This window comes from Enhydra lutris, unplaced genomic scaffold (assembly GCF_002288905.1).
Source record: "Enhydra lutris kenyoni isolate GAN:26980312 unplaced genomic scaffold, ASM228890v2 scaffoldscaffold2, whole genome shotgun sequence".
Taxonomy (NCBI): domain Eukaryota; kingdom Metazoa; phylum Chordata; class Mammalia; order Carnivora; family Mustelidae; genus Enhydra; species Enhydra lutris.
In genome coordinates this window covers 74,797,991-74,815,428 of record NW_019154086.1, presented here as the reverse complement: position 1 = coordinate 74,815,428, position 17,438 = coordinate 74,797,991, and the positions used below count along the sequence as shown (strand labels likewise).

At 33.8% G+C, this 17,438-nt stretch overlaps 1 protein-coding gene across 1 annotated transcript in view; it reads left to right on the top strand.

Annotated features, from left to right (window-relative positions):
- The window catches only part of LOC111148914 (charged multivesicular body protein 2B), a 28,001-nt gene extending 13,471 nt beyond the window's left edge, over positions 1–14,530 (top strand). The window contains exons 3-6 of the mRNA XM_022505705.1: positions 3,791–3,985; positions 8,304–8,406; positions 12,548–12,654; positions 12,839–14,530. Of these exons, the coding sequence (XP_022361413.1) occupies positions 3,791–3,985; positions 8,304–8,406; positions 12,548–12,654; positions 12,839–12,949 (516 nt within the window). The 3' untranslated portion in view covers positions 12,950–14,530. The remainder of the gene's footprint in view (positions 1–3,790; positions 3,986–8,303; positions 8,407–12,547; positions 12,655–12,838) is intronic.
- The last annotated feature ends 2,908 nt before the right edge of the window (positions 14,531–17,438 follow it).

The following is a 17,438-nucleotide window of genomic DNA, read 5'->3' as shown; positions in this document are numbered from 1 at the left end:
TATTGTGTCATTCTGCTCACTTTTATCAGGATTCTGTGAATTCTGCTGGTTATAAAATCAAATTATTCTTCAGTTTGTAGAAGTCATGAATGCCTAGGAGGAAGTATTGCTCAAAACACAGCTACTTCATTCTCAGTTAACAACAAAGACAAAATAGTCCTGAATAGCAAGAAAGGGTTACAAGAAATAATTATGTGGACTCATAGGTATCTTACTTGATTTTTGGTGATCATTGTGTCTGTGATAATGAGTGTAGTTTTTAAAAAATAGATTATCTTGTCCATTTTTAAATATTTTTATGTTATGTTTTTAAATGTGTATTTAATATGGCTTCCTTCACTCATCATAATTTTGAGATTAATCAGTATTGTAACATAATCAGTATTAATTTTTTTTTATTTACTTCATTGTATGGATGTTGCACAGTTTATTTATCTGCTCATCAGCTAGTGGACATTTGGGTTATTTCCAGGTTTGGGCTCTTTTGAGTAAAGTTGCTATAAGGATGCAATTGAAGTCTTTGTGTGAACATATGTTTTCGTTCCTCTTGGGTATATTCCTAGGAGTGGGATTGCTGGATCATAGGGTAAATGTATGTTTAACTGTGTAAGAAATTGCTAGAAAGTTTTGCAAATTGGCTGTAATGTTTTCTGTTCCAACCAGCTGTATATGAAAGTAAAGTTGTTTCACATCCTGGCCAATAGTTAGAGTTGACAGTCTTTTTACTTTTAGTCGTTCTGGTGGTGTATAGTGGATTGTCATTTTAAATTGTATTTTGCTAATTACCAGTGATGTTCAGCATCTTTTCATGTGCCTTTTTGCCATTTATATGTCTTTTGCCAAAGTGTCTATTAAAATATTTTACCCATTTTTTTATGAATGTTTATTTATTTATTAGGGTTTTTTATATATTTCAAATACAAGTACCTTACTAAATATATATTTTACAAATACTTTCTTCAGTTATTGTTCTTTTATTTTCCTGATAGTGTCTTTTGTAGAACAGAAGATTTTTGTTTTTATTTTTATTTTTTTTAAAGTTTTTTTTTTTTTTTTTAATGATCTTATTTATTTGACAGAGAGAGATGCAGCGAGAGAGGGAACACAAACAGGGGCAGTGGGAGAGCGAGAAGCAGGCTTCCTGCTGAGCAGGGAGCCCAGTGTGGGGCTTGATCCCGGGACCCTGCGATCATGACCTGAGCCAAAGGCAGACACTTAACGACTGAGCCACCCAGGCGCCCCAGATTTTTATTTTAATCAAGTGCAATATATTATCCCTTTTCTCTGTGATTAGTACTTTTAGTGTCCCAGGAAAGCTTTCTCCAATCCAAAGTTGCTAGTTTTTCTCTTATGTGTTCCTCTAGAATTATATTTTAGCTCTTATATTTAGGACTGTGAACCATATTAAGTTTTACTGTGTTATCAGGTGAGGGTAGAGCCTCACTTCAACATCTGTTGAGATGATGATCATGTAGTTTTTCTTCTTTAGTCTGTTAATGTAGTGAATTACATTTATTGATTTACTAATGTTGAATCAAGCTTTTTCTCCTAGGATAAGCTCCATTGGTAAGACATGTTTTTTTAAAAAATATTTTTTTCTCAGTATGCTGAAATTTTGCAAAGAATATTTCCATCCATGTTCGTGGAAGATAATCATTTGTAGTCATCTCTTCATGCGGTGTCTTTATTTGGTTTTGACATCTGAGTGATGCTGACTTTAAAGCATGAGTTGGTTTCTCTTACTGTTCCTTTACTGGAAGAGTTTGGGTATTTCTTCCTTAAATGTTTGATAGGATTCATCAGTAAAGCGATTGGGAGGGAAATTTTCTTTGTGGATAGGTTTCTAAACTACAAATTCAATTTTTAGGAAAAAACAGATACAGAATGGATCAGGATAACTGTCTTTTTATATGAATTTTGGTAGTTAACATTTGTCAAGTGATTTGTCAATGTCTATTAAATTTTAAAATGTAATGACCTGTTATTCATAATATTCCCATATTATCCTTTAACATCTTTAGGACATGAAGGGATGCCCTGTTTTGTATCACTTTTTTTTCTTTTTTTTTTTTTTTTTAAAGATTTATTTATTTGTCAGAGAGAGAGAGAGAGAGATATCACAAGCAGGGAGAGCAGCAGACAAAGGGAGAAGCAGGCTCCCCATTGAGCAGTGAGCCTGATGTGGGACTTGATCCCAGGACCCTGGGATCATGACCTGAGCCAAAGGCAGATGCCCAACCTACTGAGCCACCCAGGCATCCCTCCTTTGCATTCCTAATCTTTGTAATTTGTGTGTTCTCTTTGTCTCATTTTCCCTCCCAGGCTAATAGCCTGCCAGTTTGATCAGTCTCTTACGAAAAATGGCTTTGGATTTCATCAATTTTCTATATTTTTCTTTCCTACTATATAGATTTCTTTTATTGCTTATATTATTTTTTACTTGTATTTACTGTTTTACTTTTTCCTACTTTCTCAATTTTCAAGCTTGTGAGATATTTATTTTTTCCAATTTAGGCTTTAATGCTATAAATTTCTCCCTAAGAGCTATTTTAACTGTAACCCACACATTTTGATATGTTGCATTTTCATTTTATTAAATTCAAAATACTATCTTATTTCTCCTGAGATTTTTTCCAATTCATGACTTACTTAAAACCATGTTGTTTAATTTCTGCTTATTTATAATATTCCTTCCTTTCCCTTACTGATTTCCAGTTTAATTTCATTGTGGTTAGAGAACATACTTTGTATGCTTTCAGTCCTCTTCAATTTATTGAGTCTTGTTTTCTGAGCAAAATATATTGTGTTTTGGTGATTTCCTTCTTTTTTAGTGTACACTTATAAAGTATTCTGCTATTGGTGGTGGCGTTTTTATAAATGTTGGTTAGGTCAGGTTGATCATAGTATTTTTTGTAAATATGTATCATTACAGATTCTCTATCTACTTGTTCTAACAATTATAGCAGTGTACTGGAGAGGAGTTGTTGAATACCTCATGCTAATTGTGTGTTTATCCTTTCAGTTCTGTCAGTTGTGCTTCACATATTTGAAGCACTGTTCTTAGGTGCATGCATGTAGAGGATTGTTTTAACAAAATCTTTATATATTGATTCCTTTGTCATTATGAAATCCCCCTTTTTATTTCTGGTAGTATTCCTTGTTCTCATGGTTTTTTTTGTTTGTTTATTTTTTTTATCTGATGTTAATGGGCACACTCCAGATTTTCAGATTTTAGTAGGTAATTATAGGGAATATGTTTTCTGTCCTTTTACGTAGGTTCGGTTTTATAATTAAAGTTGGTTTCTTGACATAACATACAGTATAGTTTATATTCTTACATAAAATGACAACTTTTATTGAGGTTTTAGGTGAACCTTCTCACTTGGTATATTGTCTTTATTATTCACTTTAAATCAACCACTGTGCTCTTTTTGTTCTATCCCACCAATTCTTTGTCTTTTTTTTTTTTTTTTTCCTTTTTTCTACTAACTTTTGGGTTGAACTTTCTCATTTTCTTTCGGGCTCTTTGTAAATACAATTTTATAGACTTGCTTTATATTCGTAGATGAAGGTACAAAGTCCCTTGTAAACATGTGGAATAAATTGCCCACTCAAAAAAACTGTTTTTTTCTGTGACTTTATGACTGCCTCTTCCTTTCTTCATGATCAGGGAGAAAAAGGTATATAATGTGTGTGTGATTTTTAATTTTTTTTTTCTGAAGTAAATCATTAGGGATTACCTACCTATCAATGATTTTATTCCTAATACTCTCTTTATTTCCTTTCTTAGGAGTTAGAAATTAAGAAAATGGCTAAGATTGGTAATAAAGAAGCTTGCAGAGTTTTAGCCAAACAGCTTGTACATCTACGGAAACAAAAAACAAGAACTTTTGCTGTAAGTTCAAAAGTCACTTCTATGTCGACACAAACGAAAGTGATGAATTCCCAGATGAAGATGGCAGGAGCAATGTCTACTACAGCAAAAGTAAGTGGAAATTTTATATCCATACATTTATGGTTTTATTTAAGACATTTAAGGATTCAAAGGATTCAAATCAGATTTAAAAGTACCTCCTGATGTATATGTGGTACAGAATCTGTGTAATGTTTAGTAAAAGGAGTTATAATATGAGGTAATCCAGATAACTACTTCTAGAATTTTTAATTGAAGCATATTACCTTACAACATTAAATTAGTTTCACATGTACATAGATTCTTTATTGATATGTTTTACATTAAAATTTCTTATTTCAGGACATTCTGATTTTTCCAAGATCATGTGTAGCATCTAAATTTTTTAAATTGACTTAAAATGTTGTTTGCTGTTTTCCCTTAAATTCTTAGATTTTTGGTCTTATTTCATTAAGCTGTAAGTTTTAATTACTTAGTAATTTGCTCTTGATTCATTTTTATGTTTGTGTCAGAAGGACACATCATTTCTGTCAGAAGTATTTATCAGTTAATTTTATCAGGAACTTATGTTTAACTTCCAGTCTTTATATTTAAAAAAAAAAAATCTGTATAGAATTTAAAGGACTCTGAACTGTTTTTAGAGAGGCAGAGTTCGGTGCTGGGGTGGAAGGAGAGGGAGAGGATCTTAAGCAGGCTCCACATACAGCATGGAGCCCAACATGGGTCTCGACCTCACGACCCTGAGATCATGACCTGAGCTGAAATCAAGAGTTGGATGCTTAACTGCCTGAGCCACCCAGGTGCCTGATTTTTTATTAAAAAATCATAATGAGTCCCTGGATAGATATGAAGTACTATAAGGAATAAGAAGATATTTAAGACAAAAGCCCTGTTCTTACAGATTTTATTGTTCAGTTGGGGATGGGGTGGGAGGTTAAGCTATATCTGACAGGGAAACTACCTATTACATATATCAACATTGCTAAGTGTGTGCTAAGTTTCAGTGAACTGTACAGATCTTTGAACTGAATGATCTGAAAGACTTTGCAGAAGACCTAGGTCTTAAAAATACCACTACGTGGGAGCACCTGGGTGGCTCAGTGGGTTAAAGCCTCTGCCTTCGGCTCAGGTCATGATCCCAGGGTCCTGGAATCGAGCCCCACATCGGGCTCTGCTCAGCGGGGAGCCTGCTTTCCCCTCTCTCACTTCGCCTGCCTCTCTGCCTACTTGTGATCTCTGTCAAATAAATGAATACAAATCTTAAAAAAAAAATTACCACTAGGTGTTAAATATAAGGAAGGAGGAGTATGAATATGAAGACCAAGAGAAAAGAGAGCCGCAGAGGAAAGTAGGAGGTTCATATTAGAAAAATGGTATCTACAGTTGATTCTCATTATTTGAAGTAGTTAATGTTTTGTTAAGTTGGAAACACTCGATTAGTGAATATCAAACCATCACTCCTAGGGGAAATAGAGGGTTAGGTTCTTGTGAGCCTTTGGTCACAATGTTTTTGTCAACCAGCTTATACCTAAGGTTGTTTTATATGTTTCTGTTGAAAGACACCACAGTTAATAAATGTTGATTCATTAACATTGAACTGATGCCTAATCAAAGCTTAACATGTATTTTCTCCATGAATACATTATAGTTTCATGCACTTAGGAACACTACACAACACTTTAGTACTATGATTGAGGCTATTTTAGTAAAGGCAAAGTCACCAACAAAAGGTAGGTAGACCACAATAAGGATAGTTGTTTACAGTATGAGGGTTGAGACAAGGCAACACAGTGTCACCTTGTTAGACCTCAGCTGCAAACAAGCACGTTCGGCAATTCACATTTTTTGCTGTTCTCTACTTGTCCACAGAAGAACACAAAAGCTCTATGATACTGGTATGAGGTTACAAATACATATTAGTGAGTAGGCAGATCCACAAATATGGAATCCAGAAATAATGAGGAGCAACTATAATTGTGTTGTAGATTACAGAGCACATGAAAATAGAATTTATTCATCTTAGCTGCGGTAAGTGCAGTGACACCTTATGTTCTTTAAAAAAATAAAGGACATTTCAAAAATAGGAAGTTTCAATATTAGTTCTGTCAGTTAACTTACTCTTGATGGATCTTTGTCATTTTACAGAGAAAAATATAGTTAAGGACAAAAACTTGTTTTCCTTTTTTCTTTCACAAACGGAACTAAACATCTAATTGAGGAAAAGATCGTATGTGATGATCACATACTTGAGATGGGTAACCTTTCAATAATGTTAAGGGGAGAACTACTTATTTTGCTGTTTTTTGCAGGTGGTAGGCCAGGAAAAGGTACGGAATATGGTCCTACCTTAAAGGGATATCTGAACTAGAATTTTCACTTAATCTTTTTAGATACTTGTTAATTCAGCAAATATTTGTTTAGACCCTATATAGGTAGGAAGTACAGCAAATGATGGGGATGAAGTGGAAAGCAAAACCAGGCAAGGGTTTAAACTGTACGGTCTATTTCAGATTTTATTTATTTATTTATTTGAGAGAGAAATTGGGAAGAGGAACAGAGGGAGAAATAGAAGTAGACTCCATGCTAAGCTTCGAACCCAACACAGTGCTCAGTCCTAGCACCCTGATGAGATCGTGACCTGAGTTGAAATCAAGAGTTAAGTTGGACGCTTAACCAACCAACTGAACCATCCAGGTGCCCCTGTAGAGTCTATTTCAAAAACAGCCCATTTGAGAGGTTGTTTAGTGTGGTAATTAGAAATATATATTACTTGAGTTCAAATCTCACTTCTATTCATTAGCTTTTGGCGAGTTATTTTGCCCTTCTGTGCCTTCATTATCCGTTTTTTTTTTTTTTTAATATTTATTTATTCGACACAGATATCACAAGTAGGCAGAGAGGCAGGCAGAGAGAGAAAGGGGGAAGCAGGCTCCCCGGTGAGCAGAAAGCCTGATGTGGGGCTTGATCCCAGGAAGCTGGGATCATGACCTGAGCTGAAGGCAGAGGCTTAACCCACTGAGCCACCCAGGCGCCCCTCATTATCCGTTTTTAAAACAGGAACAGCGATGGCACCTAGCACATAAAAAAGATTTGTCAGGTTTGAATAAATGTCTTTTAATGTTAAATGTTATATATAAAAGTGCTTAGAGCAGTGTCTGAAACATAGTTAAGACTCTATAGGCATTTACTGCTTTATTATTATTATCATCATTGTTATTAGTATTAATTGCAATAATACTATAAGTTGCAAGAGAAGTAATATAACTTACATCAGTAAATAGGGAATTCCATCAGTAGTGAGGAGGATTTAACAGGAATATCTATTCTAATCAGGGGTGTCAGGGACGATTTCCCTAGGAAAGTGGTGAAATCTGAAGTGTTGATAATGAAAACAAATGGAGAAGAGCATGTGTAAAACAACATATGCAAAGGTCCTGTAGCAAGAGAAAGTATGGAACGTTTAAGGAAGTGGAAGATCAGTGTGGCTGGAGGGCAGTGTACACCATAAGACTAGCTTGTTAGAGTTCAGTGGTGTTTGGTCTCACAGTGAATTACAGATTTTGGCTTTTGATACAAGAACAATGGAATCCTACTTCAATGTCTGTGTGGGCTAGAGGGGGATGGGGAAAATCCAGTGTTACACTTAAAAGTTACTTTGGTATTAGCAAAGTTACCAAAGTAACTTTGTAGTATCCAAAGTTAGCAAAGTAACCAAAGTTACTTTTGCAGTAGATTGTATACAGATTGGGAAAAGATTGGGAAAAGACTGCTTAGTATCTTTGAAACTGATGTATTTTCTATTGTATAGTGTTTTTGGCCATAGTAGATAGCATTAATCTCTTTTAATGAAATAACTTGTGAATATAAAACATAAGAGGATTCTTTTCAGATTATTTCTATAAAACTCAGTGTTCTGTTCATTTCTTTAAAACATGGTTTAAAATATGTGAATGGATTAAGTGTGTATACTGTGTGTCCCCCTTTTTAGTTTAGACATCAAAAGCTTAATGAAAAAATTTTGTAAAATTTAAATTGTGATTCTTTTCAATTTAGGCATTACGTGCTTGCCATAGAGTAGGCAAATGTAGTTGTCCCATTTGAATAGCAATGGATTTTTTTGTTGACAGTGCTTTTTAATTTTTTTTTTTTTTTTGGCGTACTGTTCATATGAGTTCTTTCACTATGGTCTTTATTACATAAATGTTAAGCAGATGGTTTCCAAGTGAGTATTTCATTTTTTCTAGAATACTGAACAGTCTTATGTTTGATTATGGCAGTTTGTATATCTTTAGAAAGCCTGTATCTAATTTGGTTTGTTCTCTTTGGACTTATTTCATAGTAAAAATGTCACATTTATGTAGCCAACATGAATCTTTTCATATATTTAAAGACAATGCAGGCAGTTAACAAGAAGATGGATCCACAAAAGACATTACAAACAATGCAGAATTTCCAGAAGGAAAACATGAAAATGGAAATGACTGAAGAAATGAGTGAGTTTAATAACTTGTGATGAAATTTAGTTTTTTATCTTTAAATCAGCCAAGTTTATTTACTAGCAACCTCGTATTCTAATCCATAAAAGCACAAATGTTGAAAAAAGCAATGATACAGCAGCCTTCTGAAAAGATGTCTATATTATAACTCCAGTGTATTTTTAAATTTGCAAAATATAAGGCTCAAATCCTATCAAACTTTACTGGAAAGAAAAATATAAAATATGATATGCTATATCTTTATGCCATATTGGCCCCAGCGGTTTTACTTCATTGATGAGGGGACCAAAACCAACTTGTGAATAAAAGAACTCTTCATGGTATGAATTTGGTAGTTTCAGAGTTTTGTGTTGATTCTTTCATACTAGAGAAGATCCCTATTTCTGTTGGAGGTAGAGATAATGAAGTGCTTCTGTTCTCATTTTTTCCTTTTCCTTCCCGGAGTTATTTAATATTTAGTTTTCTTCTTTTTGATTTCAAGTTAATTTCATTTTGTAGAGGAACTATGGAGAACACAAAGGAACAAAGTTTATTTAAAAAATCTATTATCACACCACCCAGATATTTTTTTTTTTTAAAGATTTTATTTATTCATTTGACAGATCACAGGTAGGCAGAGAGGCAGGCAGAGAGAGAGAGGAAGGGAAGCAGGCTCCCCACTGAGCAGACAGCCTGATACAGGGCTCGATCCCAGGACCCTGAGATCATGACCCGAGCCGAAGGCAGAGGCTTTAACCCACTGAACCACCCAGGCGCCCCACCACCCAAATATTTAATTTTATTATTTAATTACTGTTAATGTTATATGTTTCTTTCCTGTATTTTCCCATATCTTAGTTAAATCATACTACATGTACAATTTTGAACCTTATCCTAATTTTAAAAAACATAATAGTATGATATACACATGTACTCATGACCTTAAATCTTCTCTGAAGTCTTTTTTTTTAATACTGTATAACATCAATATTAAATAACATCAGTCTTAATTTATTGAACCATTCTTACATTGGTCAGTAACATTGTTTTAAAATTTGTTGTGTATTTGCTAATCCTTTGATAAATGTTTCTATATTATTTTTTACTACATTTTAAAAATATTCTTAGAGTATTAACTTTTATAAGCCTTTTGGTTCATACCACATTCTTCCCAGAAAGATTATCCCAACCTTTATTTTACTGCTAATGAATAATCCTGGTCAACATTACTTAACATCGTTTGTCACAACTGACATCATTGTTTCTCAAAGGTTATTGTCTTATTGTTTTGCAACTATGTAGAGCTATGCCAGTTTAGCTCTGCTTAGCTGTCAGCATTTTAATTTAATGGCGTTTGGTGAACAAAATAGTGTACAATTAAATAGTATCTAATTAAATTACCAGGAATACTAAACTCACCACTGTTCAAGTATTCAATTTCAGAATATCTGTTTCCTTTTTAGGAGTTAATGTCAGTGTATGTGTGTCTTTGATAGTTCAGCAATTCTTTAGCTTTGACTGTGAATCTTTGCTTTGAAAAATAGGACTTTTTTGAAACATCATTAGTGAATTTTTAATGACTGTGAGATTGTCATTTATATAATGATCACAGTATCTAACGTGTATGTGATTTCCAGTGATGGCACAGGTGTGAGCAGATTTTAGAGGAATTAATTTTTCCATTAAGCTATAATGAAGAGGATCAATAGGCTCAAACAACTCGTTTCTGTCATAGTTCTCATTTGTATTTTAGTACTTTGCAAATGGGTCTGAAAGAGTAGTAATTGTTGGTGATTACTCATTTCTTCTATGACGTAGTAAAGTACATTAACATTAGTATTTTCATCCAAAGGTAAATTCAAGGTTTAAATGGATATATCTATTTCTAATTGAAATTTATATTGTACAGTACTACTCCAGAACTTGTTCACATTCCATTTTGGAAACAGGATCTTTGAAAAATCTGTATTTTATACACATACACACACACATTTTATATACATATGTATATGTATGTAAGTACATATATATAAATTCAAATACATAAATTATATATATATATAAAATATGGTTAATTTTGTTGTACTTTTTCCAAAAGCATCCTTCTTTGTTAATCCCTAATTATACTTCCCTGTTCTTTTCTCATCTATCCCCTTCTTTCATTTTTTCTGCAGCTACTTCTTAACTGAGTCCCTTATAAACTTTGACCTGTACTCCCTACCCTCATTATTGCTTTAATTGCATCTAAATTATTTTCCCAGAAACTTACCTCTGAGGATTCCAGTGAGATTCCTTTAGTGGCTTCTTGCTGACTATAAAGTAAAACCCCCACATGTAAATCAAAAGCAGTTTTCATGTCAGGCCCCTTTATTTTGCCAGTGAACATACTGAGGCCCAGAGAAGTAAAATGACTTTCTCCAAAAGTTGAATCTACACTAAGTGGAAGAATTGAAACTCTAATTGAAGGGTTAACATTTGCTTTTATTTCTTCAGAGATGATACTATGGGTTTTTTTTGTCCTTGAACATAATATAGCTTTTTCCAAATGTACTTTATGCTGTTGAGCTAACACAAAAAAATCAGGTTGTCCAGTCATGCTCATACTAACCAGAGATCTTAACCAGTGTCAAGCTTTATTAATTATATCAAGGACACAAGCAGTTAAAATGTACATGTGAAACAGGGAACATCCCAAATGATTCCCCAGATCTTTTTTCCCATCTCAAACATAAACTCTTTGACCCAGAATAATGGATACGCCTTTTCCATTCATACTCCTTAAATAAAAACACAACAGAAGAACTTGCCCTACTTGAGTGAATCCTTATTGTCTTCCACCAAGTCTTTACTCATTCTGTACTCTTCTATCGCTGTTTGGTCAAATCCTGTGCATCCTTCAAGGAGCACCTCACATGTACTTCCTCCCAGTTGGATGTACTCTCTTCCCTTTATCATCTTTCTTATTTATACTGATTATTAATTTCTTTTCTGCTTAAATGTAAAGTACCTGAGGTCTTCATTTTTCTCTGTCCATTAATTGTAGTTGTACTACAACTGCCCAGGCAGTTGTACTATACTACAGTTGCCCAGGCACTTTGTTTCAGAAGTAAATATGACAATCCTAACATGATACTTTCTATACAGAACCTTTCCCATAAATATTTTGGGAAGGAAAGGAAAGGAGGAAGAAAGGGATATAGTAGTAATAATCTTTGCAAGATTAAATTGGATGTCATTCTTCAGACAAGTTTAATAAAACATTGAACCTTGGACTTTGTTAGAATATTCTGCCTACATGTTGAATGTAAATTTAAGTTAAAAGTATAATTATAGATCTAAAAAGAGTAAATTGTCTCCCTAATATTTACAGGATATTTGATTCTTGAACATTATTCCATGGTCAGATTAAACAGCTACTAACTTGCTCAATGAATATAGTTTTTGGAATCATTACTTAAAAACTTTAATTTTTATCATTTTTATAATGGTTTATATTTATATATATTATATATATAAATATATATTTACATATATTTATATTATAATGATTATTTTAATAATAATATTTTAATTTTTATCATTATCATAACTTTAATTTTAATCATTACTTAAAAACTTTGGCTGCGAATTTCTTTTGTTGTTTATTAAAGACACATTTTTAAAAATCAGAGTAGACTTGTTTTATTATAGGATAATCTATGTTGCAATGAAAAGTTCTCCAGATTTCGTAACTCAAAAATGTGTAAGTGAACTTCACTAACTTTTGAAAATGACTTTTGTAGTTTGTTGGTTCAGCTAAGTTTGCCCTGGAGTAATATACAAATATGTGTACATACTTGGGCCACCTTCTAAAAATGCAAATCTAGGGACGCCTGGGTGGCTCAGTTGGTTAAGCGGCTGCCTTCGGCTCAGGTCATGATCCCAGCGTCCTGGGATCGAGTCCCACATCGGGCTCCTTGCTCATCAGGGAGCCTGCTTCTCCCTCTGCCTCTGCCTGACATTCTGTCTGCCTGTGCTTGCTCTCTCTCTCCCTCTCTCTCTGACAAATAAATAAATAAAATCTTTAAAAAAAAAAAAAAAATAAATAAATAAAAATGCAAATCTAACTTGAAATCTGTTTGATAGTAACTGTAATTTTGTTTCTCCCCTTTCCCTCAAGTCAATGACACACTTGATGACATCTTTGATGGCTCTGATGATGAAGAAGAAAGCCAAGATATTGTAAATCAAGTTCTTGATGAAATTGGAATTGAAATCTCTGGAAAGGTATGAATGTCTTCCATCCTCGGTCAGAAATCAATTCTACCAATTTTGTCACTTAAAGTTAGCTTTTGCTGTTAGAGGCATCTTTTTATATATTTGAATGACAAACGTTTTTGTAGTATATCTTTTGTGTCCTTGCCCAGATGTTTGATAATGCACATTTTTTTTTCCTTTTCCTTTAATATAGATGGCCAAAGCTCCATCAGCTGCCCGAAGCTTACCATCTGCCTCTACTTCAAAGGCTACAATCTCCGATGAAGAGATTGAACGGCAACTCAAAGCTTTAGGAGTAGATTAGTCAGAAAAACCATAATATTTTGCTTACTTATAATTATTTAGTATAAACCAGGCACAGTACAGATTCCTTTTACAAAACACATTTATTTGCAAAAATGAAGACCATGGAGCAAACAGTTGTTTTCTAACCCATGACTATTTTGAATCTTTTACCAAAGAATGACAAGGATGCAAAAATGGGAACAGTTTGGATTTTAATTAGAACTCTTTAGAAGTGATGATGTGTAAAATGTTTGACTTCTCTTCTGCATGGCATAGAGAAATTATATTCGTTACTTAGTGTTTATGTTCTGTCTTTTTGCAGTGAATACAAAAATCTTGTTAAAAGCCACTAGGCACCAACTAAAGAGACATGTAAAAATATTAGAAATATATCATTAATTCTGTATCTGTTGCTTGTCCTTTGTTAGCGATATGTAGTATGGCCATAGGCAGTTCAGCTGCCAAATTATTTTTAAATGATCCAAAAGAAGAGTGCTGTTTAAACATCTGTCCTAAAAACAGTCATGAGCTTTTCTTTTCTTTTTTTTCCTTTGGGAGAACATTCTAGTTGGTAAGTTTATTACCTTTCAAAATGTGCTTGGCACTTGCCTTAAACAGCACAAATATATTGTGCACATCTTTAAGTTATTTTAATGGACAGAAAAGACTTAAATTTTAAACCGAAATTAAGGCCTCTTAGAAAACTTATCCTGGCTCTCTTTTATAAAGCTTATGAAAGTGAATTGAATGAATTAGCAAAAACAGGCACTGAATTAATAACATTTTATAGTAATAAAACTGTATTTTGGTCTTTCTTCCAAGAACTGAGAAAACTTTCCCCATATAAGATATAATTTAATCTCTGTTTAATTTTGATCAATAATGTGTATATTGAACCCTCTGAATGGAAGCCATCCTTTTTAATTTAACACTACTATGACATTACTATGACAATACTTGACTTAAATTTTAAAATAAAAAATAGCATTTTTTTTCTTGGTAAATAAACTACAACTTTGTCAGAAATTATTGCCTAAATGTGTATTAATGTATTAGCAGTATTTTTTAAGGTGAAGTTGCTATGGTATTTAATGTATGTATAGGAAGTGAGAAAAAAGAAAATGGCAGATTAGTTAGGGATAGAATTTAGGATTAGATTTGTTTAAAAAAGTCACATTGTAATATATGGGTTCTAGCATAAAAACTGTAGAGATCAGATAGGTGTAAACTTGGTCAGCTAATGAGGATGGACATTTTGGTCTAATATCGACAATGTAAATCCCATTTTATGACAGGGTCTACATGTGGCATATGGATTGGTGGGAAGAATGTAAAGTTTATATTGTTTATAATTCATAAACCATTGTATGATGTTTAAAGATCAGGTCGCATTATTGGTAGTATTAAATAGTTTCCCTGACCATTGATGGGTCAAAACATTTTACTGGATTATAGAATGTTAAGCCAGAATTTGTTTTGATTCTTGGATGTACTTAATGATGCCAACTAACTTTATTTACTTTCTTGTTTACATGCAGGGGCTTTTGTTTTTAAAAATTATTTTGTTAAAAAAAATTCCAATAAAGATTTATTGCTATTATGCTTTTTTCCCTTATCTTTTACTCTATTATTGGCTTCTGCTAAATTAACATTTTTATGCATATCTGGTAATTCTTCAAAAGAATGATTTTTATTATTTTCCTAGAAAGAAAATTAGGTAACTGTCTTCTTTACATTTTAACAAACGTCATTTCTATGAATTAGCAGCTGATACAGGACTGATGTTTATGAATGGAGTAAGCCTAAGAATTGGTGGTTTCGCATGAAATTGATATGATGACTCCTTTTCTAGAACTTGCAGGGGATAAACATTTTTAAATATTATTTTTAAACAGGTAAGTCTTAGTGATTTCCTTTATTTTCAGTCAAGCATGGATACTATAGAAGGCTTTGGGACCCAAAGGAGAGAGGGGAGCCATTCTGATTTGGCTATATTTATAAAATGCTCCTGTGGTCCATTTTCACAGTCATAAATTTTATACTGTTACACTATCCTTTACTAAAAATAAAACTTATTTTCAGTCCTTAAATTAGAAAACAAGAATTATTATACATTGAATTCAATGAAAATATAGTTGACCCTTCAACAATGTGGGTGTTACTAGTTAGGGGCACTGACCCCATGCAGTCACAAATCCACACATAACTTTTGACTTCCCAAAAACTTAATTACTCATAGCCTACTGTTGACCAGAAAACTTACCAATAACATGTCAATTAACACATATTTTGTATGTTACCTGTATTATATTTTGTACAATAAAGTAAGATAGAGAAAGGAAAATGTTAAGAAAATCATAAAAGTAAATATATATATGGTACTGTCTATTGAAAAAAAAACTGCATGTAAGTGGACCTGCAAAGTTTAAACCAATGTTGTTCAATGGTCAACTGCACTGACTTTTTTTTTTTTTTTTTTGGCCTTGCTTTCCCTAACTTCTCTTTTTTGGCAAAAGGATTACTTTAACAACTGTTGTCAAACAAGAGGTTGCTAATAGAGTGTAAGAGAGCAGAGCAATGCCTCTGTTATCAAGAAGGATGCAGCCCAGTGTCACACTCTATTACTGGGTATAAAAGTCAGGGGTGAGGGGCGCTGGGTGGCTCAGTGGGTTAAGCCACTGCCTTCGGCTCAGGTCATGATCTCAGGGTCCTGGGATTGAGCCCTGCATCAGGCTCTCTGCTCAGCAAGGAGCCTGCTTCTCTCTCTCTCTCTCTCTCTCTCTCTGCCTTCCTCTCTGCCTACTTGTGATCTTTCTCTGTCAAATAAATAAATAAAATCTTAAAAAAAAAAAAAGATTAAAAAAAAGTCACGGGTGGTGGAGATTTCAGGGTATCAGAGAAGTGGAATGTGGTATGAAAATGTCAGTACTGATGATAATAATAGCTAGCCTTAGAAAACATAAAATGACCATCTGTCAGATGATTGTGTTGTGTAGACTACATTCTGTGCTCTTGAGAGGAGTCCCTGGCAATGGCAGGCCCAGTGGAAAGGGGTTCAAGATTGTGACCCTTTAAGACCAGAGATAATCTGGTAGCCTTGGGCTTTATTTTATTCAACCTGCACAGTGATACATATTTTATTACTTGCATTTGAGTGCCTTTAGGAGAGAACTGTACTCTCCCCTTAGCCCCAAGTACATCCCTTACTAGCTCAGTAGCCACACTTTTAGCCTGATCCCTGTGGGCCTAATTTAAATATGTGCTCCTATTTTAGATACTCCTTTGTTAAAACACAGTGTGTGTCTAGAGACCAATGATGGCTTCCTCCTTTGATGCCATTATTTAGGTTTTTGGAGCAGCAGAAAAATGGATCAGCTTTTCAATTTCCTCTCTGTAGAAATTGAGTCCTGTCAAGGGACTTAAGACCGTTCTTCCATACTTATTTCCTTTAAAAAGTCAATTGGATTGGATTCACCTTAGGGGAAGCCTGGGGATTGTAAAGTTTGATTTAAGGCACTCTAATTGTTGGAGCACCACACAACAGACAGTTCCCTTACTCCGCCCTGCCCCCCCACACTTCCCAGAACTTGAATGCAGGTGCACACAGACACACTGCTCCCATCCCTGATGGATGAAAATGGATCTAGTAAAAAAAATCTTTACTAAAATCTTTACTAGAAAAAAATCTTTACTAAAAAAATCCTGATGGGGGACGCCTGGGTGGCTCAGTTGGTTGGGCAGCTGCCTTCGGCTCAGGTCATGATCCCAGCGTCCTGGGATCGAGTCCCACATCGGGCTCCTTGCTCCTCAGGGAGCCTGCTTCTCCCTCTGCCTGCCATTCTGTCTGCCTGTGCTTGCTCTCTCTCCCTCTCTCTCTCTCTGATAAATAAATAAATAAATAAAATCTTTAAAAAAAAAAAAAAAATCCTGATGGATCTAGTAAATGAAAACATTTTTTTACTAGATCAATCTTTCCACCATTAGAGATGGAAAGGTAAATTTATGAATGAGTGACAACCACCTCTACCAGATAAAACTGAATGTATGAATTGTATAACTGACAAATCTGTTCTAATGGACTGTACTAAATTCCTGAAGATTTACCACTGAAGAGTTCACAACAACATAGAATGGCAAGACTATGACTAAAGTCAGCTTTGCCATTTATTCTCAAATAATATTCCCAAATTTGCCTCGGAAATTACATTTGCTATTTGTTTAATTGCAGTTTAGCACTCTAAATAACTTACCTATTTTTTATAAAAAGATCAATATCTATTAAAATATCTCATTAATACAAATACGTGAACAGTAAATACCAGTACACTTAAACTAACTTGTGAATAAAGATTTGCTATTTCAATATTAAGTATTGATTCAAAATAATTCCTTTTAAGGAGAAAAATTACTTCCCAATGTTTGTTGTATCTAAACTGGAATGACCTTATGGGTGAATGTCTGATAAGATTATGATCATATATATATGTGATGATGATAACAGCATACAT